The sequence below is a fragment of the Solanum stenotomum genome, chromosome 7, assembly GCF_019186545.1.
Source record: "Solanum stenotomum isolate F172 chromosome 7, ASM1918654v1, whole genome shotgun sequence".
NCBI classification, from domain to species: Eukaryota; Viridiplantae; Streptophyta; class Magnoliopsida; order Solanales; family Solanaceae; genus Solanum; species Solanum stenotomum.
In genome coordinates, this window is record NC_064288.1 from 50,823,336 (window position 1) to 50,838,068 (window position 14,733).

Consider the following 14,733-nt stretch of genomic DNA (forward strand, 5'->3'; position numbering starts at 1 on the left):
GACGAGCTCGATCGAAACAATAGATGAGTACTGTGCCATAAGCTGGACTCAGAAAGTACGTTTGAATTTTGAGATCTCATTTGTATATATTGAAATGTTAACATATACTAATATAACATAATATGAAAAATAATAGGAGACAAATTTGGACGGATTAAGATCAAAACATCAAACTCGTCAAAATACAATTAAAATTTTGCTTGGGTCATAATTCAATCCGCTCAATTTTTACTAAGTTTTAATTATTTTATTCATTTTTTTTTTAAAAAAAAATAATACCTAATAAAAAAAACCAACTATATAAAAAATATCATATTTGAAAAAGTTATTTTAAAATATTTTGATAAGAATTTGCATGAGTCAAATTGAATTACATATTGCCAATATTGATCATTTCACGTAACTGCTCCTTTAAGCTACTAAAACTCTGTGACAATGACTATTGTTCAGTTACAACGACTATAGGAGCATGAGGAAAGAATGCAAATGAAGTTAGAGAAATAGAAAGAAATTTTTTATTCATGAGTAACAACTTTATATGCCTTTTTGAGTACAATAATAAGGACCTACATAGCTGAATTTTATACACCTTAAGAATGGCAGCTCTCCTACAAAAGAAACTGCAGGTGGTTGGTTATACATATACCGGCTAAACTTTTCGGCTTCTCAGATCAACAAAAAAGGTGGATCCATCGGTATGACGGGAAGAAATCTCTACAAGTTATCGACGTCTGCCAAGGGCATTTTCCAGTAGTTCCACAAGTTAAAATCTTCCTGCATTTACAATGAACAATGTCATGGAAATGCATGCCCCCGTTAAAAGACCATATAGAAGAGTCAAAGCTCCAAGAATAACCAGTAAATGAAAAGTTGGTTCTTTGCATAATGCGTGCAAACAGAAAAGAATGAATATACATGTCATACAAGTCCGCCAATTGTTCTTCTTTCCCCCCCCTAAAAGTAAAAAGAAAAGAAAATCCGGGAATGCAACACGCCATAACAGCGTAATTGCTAATAAGAATACTAGAAACTATACAAGTTTTAATCTTCTTCTCTGGATTTTGACGATGTTTTCGAGTCTCTAAATGAGATTGACTATGCTAATAACTTATTTCCGGTTATTTGTATAATTTTTTTCATAGAGTTGACTCCACTAACTATGAATCTTCCTAGTAGAACTGAGGACACCCAAAAGATAATGCATACTATCTAAAATTGAAAAACGTGATACTAGAAAATAACAGGAATTTGATGTTTGACAGCTCGTCCTGTAAACTTGCATTTCATGGTGCAATATGGCTCTAAACCTTTTCAAATTTAATTACTTTAGAACAAACAAAGATGAGATATTAAAAAAGAGAGTCATCGCACACTAACCTGCTCAACCATGGATGTAGGAGGGAACATGTCATTAACTAGAGTGTGTAATGAAGTATAGGATTTCACATCGATTTGGTGGTTAATAGCTACCTCCCCCTGTAAGTCCAATTTAACATGTTAGACAAAGTGTAAAACTTGGCAAACTGCACATATAGTTTTTTAACAATAAAGCAAAGGGAAGAGTGCGAACCTTTGGGTTTATTATAAAAATTTTGCCTTTTGGAATTCCAATTTTCCTGTAACTGAGCTCATCGGTGTCCCTATTCCCAAATCCCGCATAAAAGGGGTTATAGTCTGGTGGAAAAAGTGCTTTAATGTCCTGAAATGTAGAGAACACATTAGAAGGTGGCAAACCATTGGAGAGATACAGAAGGATCGAATCCAAAAGGGGTCATTTGGTATGCAGCATTAGCATCTGGATTAGGTAAATATATATTATTTTTTAGAACTATCTGGATTAGGCAGATAAGATGTATAATCTCCACTTGGTACAATACTTGACTCTCTATTTGTAGTGTTTTTCTTCAATTAGTTGCATGTTTCTTTTTCCATTTTCTTTTTGTTAAGATTTTTATTAAAAAATTTAAACTTTTCAAGAATTTATTGTAATTGCCCGAAAAAAGGTGAATGATAAAATATTAATATTAAGGATTTTTGCACTTAAAGAAACAATATTTGTGTAAATGTATTTGGCGCTACAATGTGATCAGCATTGTACCAACTAATAGATTTGGGTTAAAACTGAAATGCTGATAAAGTTCTCAGGAATTTGATCCCGAAACCAAACGTTGGTCAAGGATTTCAAGTCAGCCCTGAATTCCCTAATTAAAGTCCCTTTTAAAGAAACTAATATCCACTTCATACATTCATGCATACTTAAAGACAGCTGAAAGAACCATCACTATTTTGAGTACTAACCTCTAAGCAGGCAATCTTGAATTCATGAGGAGCTCTTCTTATAACTGCCATGACATAGAAGAGAAAAGGTAAATTTTGTTAGAGATCAAATATAGGCCAACCTTCTTTATCATATCAGTAGGAAAAGTCAGTAAACTTGCTCCAGCGAAAGAGCTGAAGATTTCGGATAACTCTCGTTGAAACCAAACACCAAGAAACGTGTGAAATTGGCATATGCATACATAATGCACTTTGACAAAGACTAAAGGCAAAAAAAGGACTTTCAGCAAATTTGTACTTACCTTCTCTGTACAATGAGGGAAATAAACCATCAGGTGAAATAACAACAGGTCCAGGTGGTAATGATTTCCCATCCTACAGATCATTTACACATTTCTGGTCAGTGAAATCTATTGCACAATCAGAATTCTACAAGAAAGGACAAGCAAACAGAGGCCAGATCCAAGATTTCCTAAGGTGGTCTATACAGTTGAGCCATAATAGTGTTAGACAAAATGCATCCTCAGAAACTCCTTTCTCCATAAAAGAAAGAAAATACATATGTAAGGTCTGAGAACAAAGTACAGGAGGAAAACATGGAGAATAAAAATGAAAAGAAAGGCCAGTAAAAGCTAAATCTCAATTCCAACACCACAAGTACTCAAAACGTGTAAATATGGCAGTAGTCGATCAGTTGGTGAGTTTTGAGCAAATTCTGTTCATATTATTTGATTTTCTGTTAGTAGATTGACAAACCAATCAACAGATCTATTAGAGCCTCTCTTTCTTTGCTAATTCACTTGCAGGAGCATGTTATACCCAAGCAGGAAATAAAGCCAGAACTTCAAATCTGAGAACAACTTAAATAAGGATAAAAATTAGATTTGAATAGTGAGGAAGGCAAGTTGATAACAAGGCTGGTTTTTTTGATAGTTTTCTAGATTTTCGGTTGCACCTTCAAGTTGCTAAATTTTCCAAGATTATAGAAATACACAAAAATGAGCAGCTGTGCTTCACAAAAACAGCTAAGGGAGATGTGTTGATGTTGTCTCTTCTATTTTTCTTTTTAATTGATATAGCAACCTTAAAACTCAAGCTACGCATAGTAGGTCCCAAGCTGCCTGATAAGGAGGAGGATTGGGGTAGTTAACGGTCAACGTATAGTTTGAGATATATGAATAGTTGATAGATGCTGATTGATATAGCAACTGTCAATTAAAAGAAAAAATCAGTGTTTTGAAGTTTCATGCATAGCCAGGCATAAAAAGCCTACGGCGTGTACCACCTCACCAACTTTGGAAAAAACTTCTTGAAGCCCTTCTGAGGTAGTATGTTTGCTAAGACTGGAAAAAGAAAAGATTTTGTATATGATTCGCACAGACATTGGTGTTTAGATCCCAGATTACCAAGGTTCTACTGACATTTCTAGGGTGTTCATTTGATCATGTTCTAGTCTCGCATTGAAGTGTGGAGAAGAAGTGAGAGAGACAGAGGTGGAGTGAGGGGAGAAGTGAAGAAAACTGATACCTTAATAAACTATGTATACCCCTAATTTCAGTTTTCAGTTTTCTCTTTTTCTAAATTAAAAAGGAAAGAAAAAGGGGACTGCATTGGAAAACAGAAATCCCTGCACAGAGAATCAAAACAAACAGAAACCAAACCTAATTTTTTTTTAAAAAAAACACACAAGAAAGCAGTACCAAACAGACCAAGATTTTTGGCGTGGTCAACTCTCTTGGTTTAAACCAAACAATTTACAGCCATACATATGACAGAGTCCCTTCGGAAACATACGAATCGAGAAATGGTCCTACATGTAACAGAAAATCCAACTAACATGCTCCCTTGGGATTCAAATAAATATTCTGCATCTTTTAGGAAACTAAAAACTAGTGTCATTGGTATTTCATGTAAACGGGATTATGATTACCTGTTTGAGATTGAACAGAAAACTTTTGGTCAGATAAGCTTGAACAATTGCTCGTGCACTGAGAAAGAGTAGCTGATACCCGTTTTCCTTCAATCAAGAGAAAGCCCATCCATCAATAAAATAATGGAGAAATATAGTTCAACATCAATGAAAATGGAAGTGAGAGATCATAAACATTAAACCAGCTTCGTGTCAGTCAATCATACTACTTCATATCTACAAAAAATAGAAAACGAAGAATAAAGAGGGAAAGGAGATATAAGAGTTCATACTATATACATATTACTCTTCGACCCAACTTCTGCACATTGTATAGTGTCCAATATGTTGAATCAAACACTCTGCCGTGAGGTATGTAACATTGCAGATCTCACCTAAGCAAATATCCTATATAAGGGTCTTATCATCCTGTACGAGTGGGTCTGCGGATTAGCCTGCCTCACTTCATCTAAAGTTATGGTAACTTGAACACAGGACCTTCTAACTAATTATCTTATAATTCTTCCATGCTTGCTTACTAAAACCTTTTTCTTTCCCATTTTTTATATGGATAAACCCTATATGATACCATCAATGTTTTACTTTCCTCTCTGCATACATTAAATAGATTTCCTGCTCATCTCTGGTTGACATGTTTATCAATCCCATTAAGTGTCATGGGCATAGCCATCCTGCAACATTTTTCTCATGCTGAAGCATACAACAGCATACCCACTGTAATCTCATAAGTGGGGTCTGGGAGGGTAGAGTGTACACAAACCTTACCCCTACCTCATACTGAAGCATCAAATCCTGAATTGCCACATTCCCACTCCAACACAGAAAGAACTAAACCCTTTCCACATAACAAAAGAAGAATGACAATCCTTCCATAGGTAACCCTAACTAAAAAAACAATTCAGGATAAATTTACTTTCCGAATACTAGCTTAGATGATCAACTAATCCAATTCATGAAATATTTTGATCACTAAACAGCATTGTTGTAGTAAAGATCAAATGCTAGGGGAATCACTTATATATCAAACTTCCATAAGTTATCTGAAAAACAGCATATAATACTTTATAGCCACAATAAGTCAGCAAACATGTTCAAGGACATGAATTCCCAAAATATTGTTGATATCTACATTCATACAGAATCATATATCACAAAGGCAATACAGCAGTTGACTTGCTACATGAATAATAGAAATGTATTAATAGAAAAAGATGCAGGAATTACTATAATATTACTTGATGCTACTTGTTGCCACACTACTTGTCTAGGAAGGTGTTTTCCATCGTTAAAGTATTAGTTGTCAAATATAAGAATGGTTCAAAGCTTAGTTGATATGATGACTTAAAGACGAAGAGAAGTTCAAATATAGGACAGAGAAAGGAATACCTTGATTGCACAGAAAAGTCTAGCAATTCCGGAGTGGGTCCAGTCCTTTCCAACCAACGGCATGAACTGACCAAGAACATCAGACCTAGACATAAAATATGCACTTGTTAAGTTACGTTAGAGAACATGTCCTCATTCGGGCCTACTAGGTACATAATAGTGTAATACTATACCAGAATGAGAAAATGTTCCAACAAACAGTTCTATTTTATAATATTCTTTTATGCTCTCAAATCAGTTTTTTTCATAACGTATTAAAATTTATTAAATGAAGGACAAAACACGCCGGTATACAAGAAGTATACCAAAGAGTAGAAAACTTCACAAAAAGATATTGGTTTCTCACATCAGCTTAAAGGTGAGAACTTTGGACATGTGAAACTAGGTTATCCTATAAAAATCTGAAGGCTGAACTAGCTTTAATTTATTAAGTTTCTAGCATGATAGAGGTTCTTGCACAGGGGCAGAACCAGGTAGGGTCACGTTCGGTGGAAAAATACAGTGTTTATACATGCTTAAAATTATAAAAACGAAAGTTACCAATTTAAAAAAAAAAAAAACTATAAAAACGAAAATTATGAATATATAGTAGATGTTGAACCCCCCTTTGATTCTTCATGTGTTTACTTCTCATATTTTGAACCCCTCAATGAAATCTTGGCTTCACCACTGGTCTTGCAAGCAACTCATCAGGTAAGAGACAACCACTTAGATAGTATGTAAAGGCTAACAATTTTTTGCAGCTTGAGGTATGATGATCAAAAAGGCTTACTTGGTAATAGTCCCATCAACATCCGAAATTACAATCCGAGTATTCCACTTCCACAAATATATATGGGCTTCAACCTGTTTTAAGACCAAAACAATAAAAAACCTACATTTTTTTGAAGTTAATGAATTTGCCACAAGTAACACAACAAACCTTTTGGTCTCCTAGGACTCGAGTGGAAAAAATGAAAGTCACCAAATTCTGACCCTCTTTCAGTTTCAAAGATTCAATTTGACCAGTAGAAGGGACATTTGTTCTCACAAGTTGCTTGCGAGGAGATTCCTTTCCTCCTTGTGGTGATGCTGTTTGTTCTGTAGGCTGGTTCAGTGAGATTGATTCAGAATCAACAAACACCTCTTCATTTGATGAATTACTGCTAGTGTGTTCGATTGTCTTAACTCTTCTAAATGGTATTGGCCAAAGCCTCCATCGTCGACCAGGAGTTGAAGGCAACCCACTATCATCCTCTCCTGTTTTTAGGTTCTTTTCCTGCTCCACGGGTATGACATCAGTAGAGTCAACTGGTAATTCCATATTGTATGCAGCCATCCCGAGAACGATAGGAGCTGCTTTGTCCCATTGTAAATAGTTTCCTTGAATTCGGACAGCTAAATTTGGATTGTTAATTATGGATTTTGCGGAGTTTCTGAATTCCTCCTCAGAAACGCGATTTGCCTCAAAGGCTTCTCTAGCAGCAGCGGAACCCATTCCAGCATGAAGCAAGTTCCTACAAAGAGATATCTCTACTCCTGCAGATATCACTAACAAAATGTGTGAACATAATGAGAAGAAGAATTAATCAAATTGAACAGCTAGATGAGACACTATAATTTTTTTAATTAAAAAAAAACAAGAGGCACACTTTCTTGTGCTTGAATCAGTTTCTGTACCTTTAAGCAAAGCTGCAGTCTGATGCTCCACATTATCACATTCGGTGCTTTCATCTGATCCTTGCAGTTCACTTTGTGCCTGCTCTGCTGCTACTGTTAAATCTGCCTGTTCCTTAGACTGTTCATCATTCACAAAAAGATGGTCTCTTGCACTATCTGAACCATTATGCTCTATGTCCAAGTCACTTTTCTGAAGGCTTACACTGTCAGAATCATGAGTGCCATTTTCATTTCCCAATTTCTCAGGATGTATATCTTCGGCACTGATTGCAGAAAGACTCCTATGAGACGTCTCCTTTACATCTTCAACAACTCCCTGAATTTCCGACTGAGAAACCGTATCTGACTGATTAACCTCATCTTCAGCCTGCATGGCAAATGCAGATAGCTCTAGACAGCTCTTGAAAACATCATCCCTCTTAATGCTGCATGATGTGCTATCCACAGTACTCTTCATGGAAAGATCTGCTTCCCGGTTCTTCAGGTCATTTTCCGGAGTTCGATCAAGACGTTTCCCATCTACTTCAGAAACTTCTAACTGGTGCTCAACTGTAGTGCTCTCGTTTTTCACGTCGCAAGTGTCTCCTGATGCAACTTTTGATGAGTTCAGACTGCTGAAATAATCGTCAGCCCATGTACTATCACCTGAATTAAACTCTGAGCTATCATCACAAAAATCAGTCCCCTGACCAGGGCCCAGATGAAACTGAGGTGTGTCTAACTCGACATCTTCCGTATTCCTTTCAGATGATGAGATAGGCGCTGTCAGTATATGGCCATCCACGCTCACTAGAACAACTTCCGAACTCGAGTCCTGTGATTCTAAAACATGCTCCATATCCAAATTATCATATCTACTGGAACCATATTCTGATAAATCAACCGAATCATCCAAAGAAGATTGGTCATCCTGAAACTCATAGAATCTTCGGTCAGCATCAGAATCTACCCTATTCAATCGATCCATACCTAAAGTAACACGTTCATCTCGTAATGGTAAATCAGCAGCATTACACTCATCCTCCTCATTTTTAGACAGCACATCATCTTTTCTACTTTCGTTATGGTTACCATCACCAAGATTACTAGTATCCCCTTCACTTTTCAAACTATCGGGCTTCTTCAAGCCATTTTCTTCATTCTCATTATCACCAGTAGCCTCTTTGATAAAATACGCTTCACCAGAATTATCAAGATACATGTGAAAATCAGCTTCTTTGCCATTAACTTCTATTCTAACTACCTTTTCTGCCCCCTTAAGAACACCTTGAAATTTACCGAATCGAACATACCAAGGGGTACTCCTAAAAGTCCCATCATGTTGCTTCACAACAATTATGTCAACTGCTCCACCAAAAGGGTGAAATGGGGTAGCAACTGAATATACACCTTGTGTTATAAAGCTACTAACTTTACCTACAACATTCATCTGTTCAACTACCAAGAAACTTAATATCCCCAAAATTACACAATAATCAACAGCTTACAATCAATCAGCTTCAGAAAGATCTTAATTGAGCAGTGGAAAACAGAATACAACAATACCTGCATGCAACAGATTTAAAAAAACAAAAGAAATTTAAGACCATGCATAGTATCAAAAATGACAAATTCCAAAATAATACAAGAAAAATCCAAAACCCCCAAAGAACAAAACTTTATATCAAGATTCTTGAAATTTCAAAACCCCAAATGAGAATTGAATCTATATAATGCATAAAAACCAAAATAAATCTTGAAAACACAACCCCAATTAGCAAAATAAGATCACATACTTACAGATTGAAGAGAAAAATAAAATCTTGAAGCTCCAAGAATGGATGGATCAAAATGAAATTAATCTCACAGCTGAAAAGGGTTGATGAAAAGAAGAAAATTAGAAAATAATATCAAGAATTTACTCCATTTAATATATGCAAAACAAGAAGACTATACCAGGAATATTATGAGGGTATCTTTCTTCTTCTTTTTTCTCTCTCTCTGGGAAGTAGGTGATCTCTGTTGATTTTTCTAATATTTTGTGTAATAACAAAATTGTCAAAATCACTTAAAATACAGCTAAAAAATTCTGGAAGAAAAAAGAGGATTGCTTTGAAATTTGGACTGATAATAATATGAAGAATTGAATGAATTTTTGGATAACAAACACACAACCAGAGTCAATAAATTCCTTCCAACTTGCCCCAAAAAATAAAAACATTCCTTAAATATGCAAATGGAAAATAAATAAGTATGGCCTTTAGGTTTTCGTTAATTCCATTTATGCCCTTACTCTTTTCTTAAAATTACATAATTTATGCCTTCATTATTGTTGTAAATTTGGGTTGTTGAAAAGGGTATTCTTGAAAATTTAATTTTGATAAAGCTTTTTTCAACCCAAAAAAAAAATCTCAAGAAACTTGCTCGCGTTACTATTTGGATGTGCACTAATAAAATCTCGTAGCGTATAATATTCATAAACCACATAAAAAATATAAATTGTATGAGGTAAATTTGATATGATAAGCTCACCTAAGAAGACGTTAATTGAGAAAATTGATCCACAATCTTCTTTATGAAATATCACTTGTTGCACTAATTCAATACTCGGAAAAAAAAATTAGTTGTAAACTATGTTTTCTAGTTTCTCAAGAAAAGGGGTTCTAGAATTAGATCCTTGCTTCCTAAGAAGTATCGCCTTCTTATTTTTTTAATATTTTTCATGAGAAGTCATCATTTGACCCATGAAAAGTGGTTTTAGTATTTATAATTTATTTTATATATTTTTAGGGTCAATAACACTTCCATCCTTAAGTTATTAATACATAATAATGTATTTGATCTTTGTGATATATAATTAAATTATTTAATATTTAGTTAATTAAAATATTTGTTTTTGGCGTCTTCACATAGAAAATATGTTACTATTTCTCTATTTATAAAATTATATTATCATAAATATGGAATTAAGTGATGAGATAATTAAGAATTATGATAAAAAATAATAATTTAAAAAGAGATCAAAAGTGTCAAATTTAACTAATTGAAGATTTTATGTGCTTCAACAAATATCACAAAAAATAAAATTTACCAATATTAAGGGACTAAAGTGCTATTAACCAATTATTTGAACTTAATTTTACCTCAAAATTTATATACATGTAAAAAGGCTCTAATTAAATACAAAAAATAAATTTTGAACTCAGTAAATTAGATGAGGGTGTATAGAATTATGAATATTATATTTTTTGTGGGTGGTGTGGGTGGGTTTGCGGGGGGGGAAGATTCTAGTCCAGAACTTATTAGAAATAAGGGAAAAGAGTCTGATATACTCCTCAACTTTGTCATTTAGAGCTGATATACCCCTTGTTATGAAAGTAACTCATATATACCCCTACTTATACATAAATGGCTCACATATACCCTCTTCCTCTAACGGAAATGGAAAAAAAAATAGTTTTATTTTTTATTTTTTATTTTAAAAAAATAAAATATAATCCCATATGAGTATATTTAATCCTCCTCAAACATATTTTTTTTTGACTTTTTTTTGTTTCAATGACTAATTTAGATTTATTATTTTGATGGTCAAATTTATTTATGTTTCACTAATATTCTTGTAAAACTTATTATAGATGACCAAATTTTTTTCTTCAAATACAAAAATTAAATTACAATATAGACCAAAAAAAATAGTTTTAAATTATAATATAGCCACAAAAAAATAGTTTTAAATTTTTTCTTTACACTAAGGAAAGGAATGAAAGAAAAAAATAAAATAAGAATAAGAAACTCAAATAATTATAATCAAAGAAGTAAAAAAATAATTTATATATGAAAAAGATTAAAATATACTTTTAACTTTGCTAGAAGAATCATATATACCCCTAAATAATTTTTAAGAAAATTAAAAGTAAAACATATAAATTTAAAACTAATTTTTTCACTTCTGTTAAATGAAGGGTATATGTGAGCTCATTTTGTAATGGTAGGAGTATATGTGAGCCGTTTGTATAACGGTAAGGGTATATATGAGCCACTTTCATAACGAGGGGCATATCAATTTCAAATGGCAAAGTTGAGGGGTATATCAGGCTCTTTTCCCTATAAATAATAATAGAATGTTAGGAAATTTTTCAAGAATGTGCATTGGAAAAAAATATTTATGAGATGTCTATGAAAACTAAGACAAGCTTGACTTTTGGGAGGTGATGTGCTTAAATCAAAAGAAAATAATTTTTCTATTTCTATTTACTAGTTAAATTTTAATTTGAAACACCTATTAAGAAAAATATAAACTCTTTTTAAATTTATCAAAAATAAAAAAGAAAAAGAAAAATTAGATTAAAAAATATTTAATAAGTAAATAGAAACGGAAGGAGTAGCTATCCAGCTCGTGTATAGTTAGGCACACACGTTCATGTTAATCTTTTAGTCACCGTCTATATGTCTAATAATAATGTTTGAAACATCCATAAATATACATACGCAGACTAATAGGAATAATTAAAGGAAAAAGACATTTGAAAGCGAGGGGAAGAGATCTCTTTTCTGTAACCAAAAAAAAGGAATAGATTTGATTCGGCACTAGAAAATATTGAAAATACATATATTCTGATATATTAAATATAAATTTAAATTAATTGGACTATAAGTCCCTTATCCGTTGTTTAAATTGAAATTTATATGATGAAATGATGTTAATCTCTCATGGGTGATATTTTTCCAAGATAAATATTCATGTTAAACTAATAAGAGTAGTATTTTTGGTATGAGCTTTATTATATTAGGCTAAGGCTTTGTTTGTTTGTACGAGGTTTAAATTTGAATGATTCAGACATTGGACTATTAAATATATTTGTTTTCATTATGATTTCAAGCATTTAATTTGTTTGAATAGATTTTAATCATTAAGATCTAGAACAGAGTCTTAGTATCATTAAGAGGTATTCTTGTCTGGATAATATTCATCATCACTCTATCTACAATTACCAGCCACCATCAATAACCTCATCACTAACCACCTTTGTCATCACAACCATTACCACCATCATCACCACCCCTAACCACCTTAGTCATCATACCCACCATTACCATCGTCTACCACCAACCACCTATCTCATCACAATCACCAATGTTACTAAATATTACTATCAGATGTTGTAACACTTACCTCCTCCATCATTATGATTATATCCATTACCGCCACCATCATCGTCTCTATAGTCGTCGTCGCGATCACCACTGTCTTTGTAGCCTCCGCCATCTCCACCACCACCATATATGTAGTCGTCACCATCTCTACCACCACTAGTAATTCAGTATTATCGTAATATTTAGGCCCATATCAAATTACTACCATCCTATTTCACTAAATTTTAGGCATTACGTTTTACATTATAACTATAAATATCACATATTACTTGCACTTTCATGAAAAAAAATTTAGCAGAACTAGAATCAGCAGCGCTAGTCAACTTTTTTACTTTTGCAGTTTGCTCTTTTTCTTGCTTTATTTTATTTGTGTGCTATTTGCTTTTGAAATTTTTATTTGTTTCTTTCTAAAAAGTTTTGTCATCATATTTCAAGTTTAAGAGATCTTAATTGAAGACATGAGTTGAATTGCTGGTTCAACCTCGATGCGATTTGTGTTTAGTGATAGTACTTTAGAGTTTAGAGTTAGTTTCATTGAAATTATTGATAGTATTGCGTTTTAATGTTTTACTCGTGATTATAATGGAAAGGATATTTAAGAGATTCAATATTATTACTTTTCCTTATATGAAATTTTTATTTTTTAAGCAAGCAAATATAACTTTGATTATGTTATTAATTAGTTATGAAATAAGTTATAACTGAATAGCCAAACCGAAAAGAGAAAAATCGAACCAAACCAAATTTGTTTTGGTTCGAATTGGGTTATACTTTTTCAAAATCAAAAACCGAAAAATTCAAACTGAATAACACAAAACCGAACCGAAAAACCGAATGCACACCCCTAATTTGAATTGAAATCTATTAATTTTTTTTTATGTATAAATAGTAGTTTAATAAATGTTGAACTTTGTTTGTTTTCTTCGTGTATTCATTTCTTCATAATTTAAACTCCTTGATGAATATTCTAACTCTGTCATTAAATTATCCATAAAATAAAAATACATAATATTCTCCGATTGATATTGTTTTTTTCTTTATTATTTTCACCATGACTTGTTTGTTATTATTTTTCCTTTTCATACTACTTACTTAAGCTGAAGGTGCGACCTCAGGATTCGTTTGAAATCCCATGAACACAAACGAAATATGCTATCTTATAACGAAATAGACGAAACGACCAATAAAGGTTGTCTCGTTGAAAACAATCTTTTTATCTTCACAAATAGGAATAAGTTTGTGTATACATCGCTCGCTCTACACTTTACTCGTGGAATTACACTCGATACATTGTTGTTTACGTTGTCTTTTATTTATTCATATTTTTTTTCATCTCTTTATTTTTATTGTTTTATATAATATATATATATATATATATATATATACACTAGACATCGGAGTCCGTGCTAGCACATGCCCAATATGTATCATTTTTTGTTTCAATTTATGTGACAAAGACAAAATTAAAGAGTTAATCAAACTTTAATATTAATTTAAAATAGTTTAAATTTTTAATTATTGTTAACTATGGTAAAAAAAAAATTATGTCTTTTAACATTTTAAATTGGTAATTATTGTTGTATGATTTGTAATATCTTTTACGCAATTTTGAAATAATAAAGGTTATTTCTTCTTTCTCAATTTATATGGTACTAATAAAATTTAGATATTCAATCAATTTTTTTTGTCTTTAAAATATTCTATTGTTAATTACTATAAACTATTGTACTTTCTAAGTAATTTTCAAATAATATATATTATTTCATTTGTTCAATTTATGTGTCACCGATAAAATTTGAAGAGTTAATAAGATCTTTTACATATTTTTATATCTTTTGAATATTTAAGTAAATAATTATTGTGATTTATAATATTTTATACAATTATTTAAAAAAATTAAACAACAAACAAAACGAATTCATCATTAGGAAAATTACCAAAGTATCCTTAAATACATCAATAATGGGTCCCACTTTTTGTTAAAAAAATATGCATATTGGAAGGATATTTTTGTCCAAAGTGGAAATAGAATAAGTATAAAGCATTAAAGTCTTTTAAAATTTTAAATTGTTAATTCTTATTGTATGATTTGTAATACGTTTACGCCATTTTCAAATAATAGAGGTCATTTCTTCTTTCTCAATTTATGTAGTACTAAAAAATTTTTGAGATTCAATCAATTTTTTTGTCTTTGAAATATTTCTAGTTGTTAATTACTGTAATTTATAGTACTTTCTAAGAAATTTTCAAATAATATATATTATTTCATTTGTCCCAATTTATATGTCACCAGTAAAATTTGAAGAGTCAATCAGATCTTTTATATATTTTTATATCTTTTAAATATT

The 14,733-nt window shown here is 32.0% G+C and overlaps 1 protein-coding gene across 5 annotated transcripts; it reads right to left on the minus strand.

The window, feature by feature from the left end:
- Positions 1-492: 492 nt before the first annotated feature.
- Positions 493-9,444, minus strand: LOC125870203 (phosphatidate phosphatase PAH1-like). Of its 5 annotated transcripts, none has more exons than XM_049550570.1 (12): positions 9,188-9,444; positions 9,032-9,100; positions 7,253-8,797; positions 6,516-7,123; positions 6,366-6,439; positions 5,594-5,678; positions 4,208-4,294; positions 2,580-2,652; positions 2,299-2,342; positions 1,571-1,699; positions 1,378-1,476; positions 493-774 (listed from the first exon to the last, which is right to left on the minus strand). In XM_049550570.1, exons 3-12 carry the CDS (start codon positions 8,679-8,681, stop codon positions 715-717), a joined length of 2,688 nt encoding a protein of 895 aa, XP_049406527.1. In that variant the 5' UTR covers positions 8,682-8,797; positions 9,032-9,100; positions 9,188-9,444; the 3' UTR covers positions 493-714. The 5 variants fall into 5 exon arrangements, with proteins under 5 accessions (XP_049406527.1, XP_049406528.1, XP_049406526.1 ...); XM_049550571.1 differs by having other exon boundaries at positions 9,028-9,100; XM_049550569.1 differs by having other exon boundaries at positions 9,032-9,444.
- Between the last annotated feature and the right edge of the window lie 5,289 nt (positions 9,445-14,733).

Bases quoted from the DNA above. Each gene is read 5' to 3' on its own strand.
- LOC125870203 (XM_049550570.1), bottom strand. From the start codon at position 8,681: ATGAATGTTGTAGGTAAAGTTAGTAGCTTTATAACACAAGGTGTATAT. The intron at 2,653-4,207 runs GTAATCATAATC...AATGATCTGTAG, and splicing joins TTCTGTTCAATCTCAAACAG to GATGGGAAATCATTACCACC. The intron at 2,343-2,579 runs GTAAGTACAAAT...ATGTCATGGCAG, and splicing joins TCCCTCATTGTACAGAGAAG to TTATAAGAAGAGCTCCTCAT.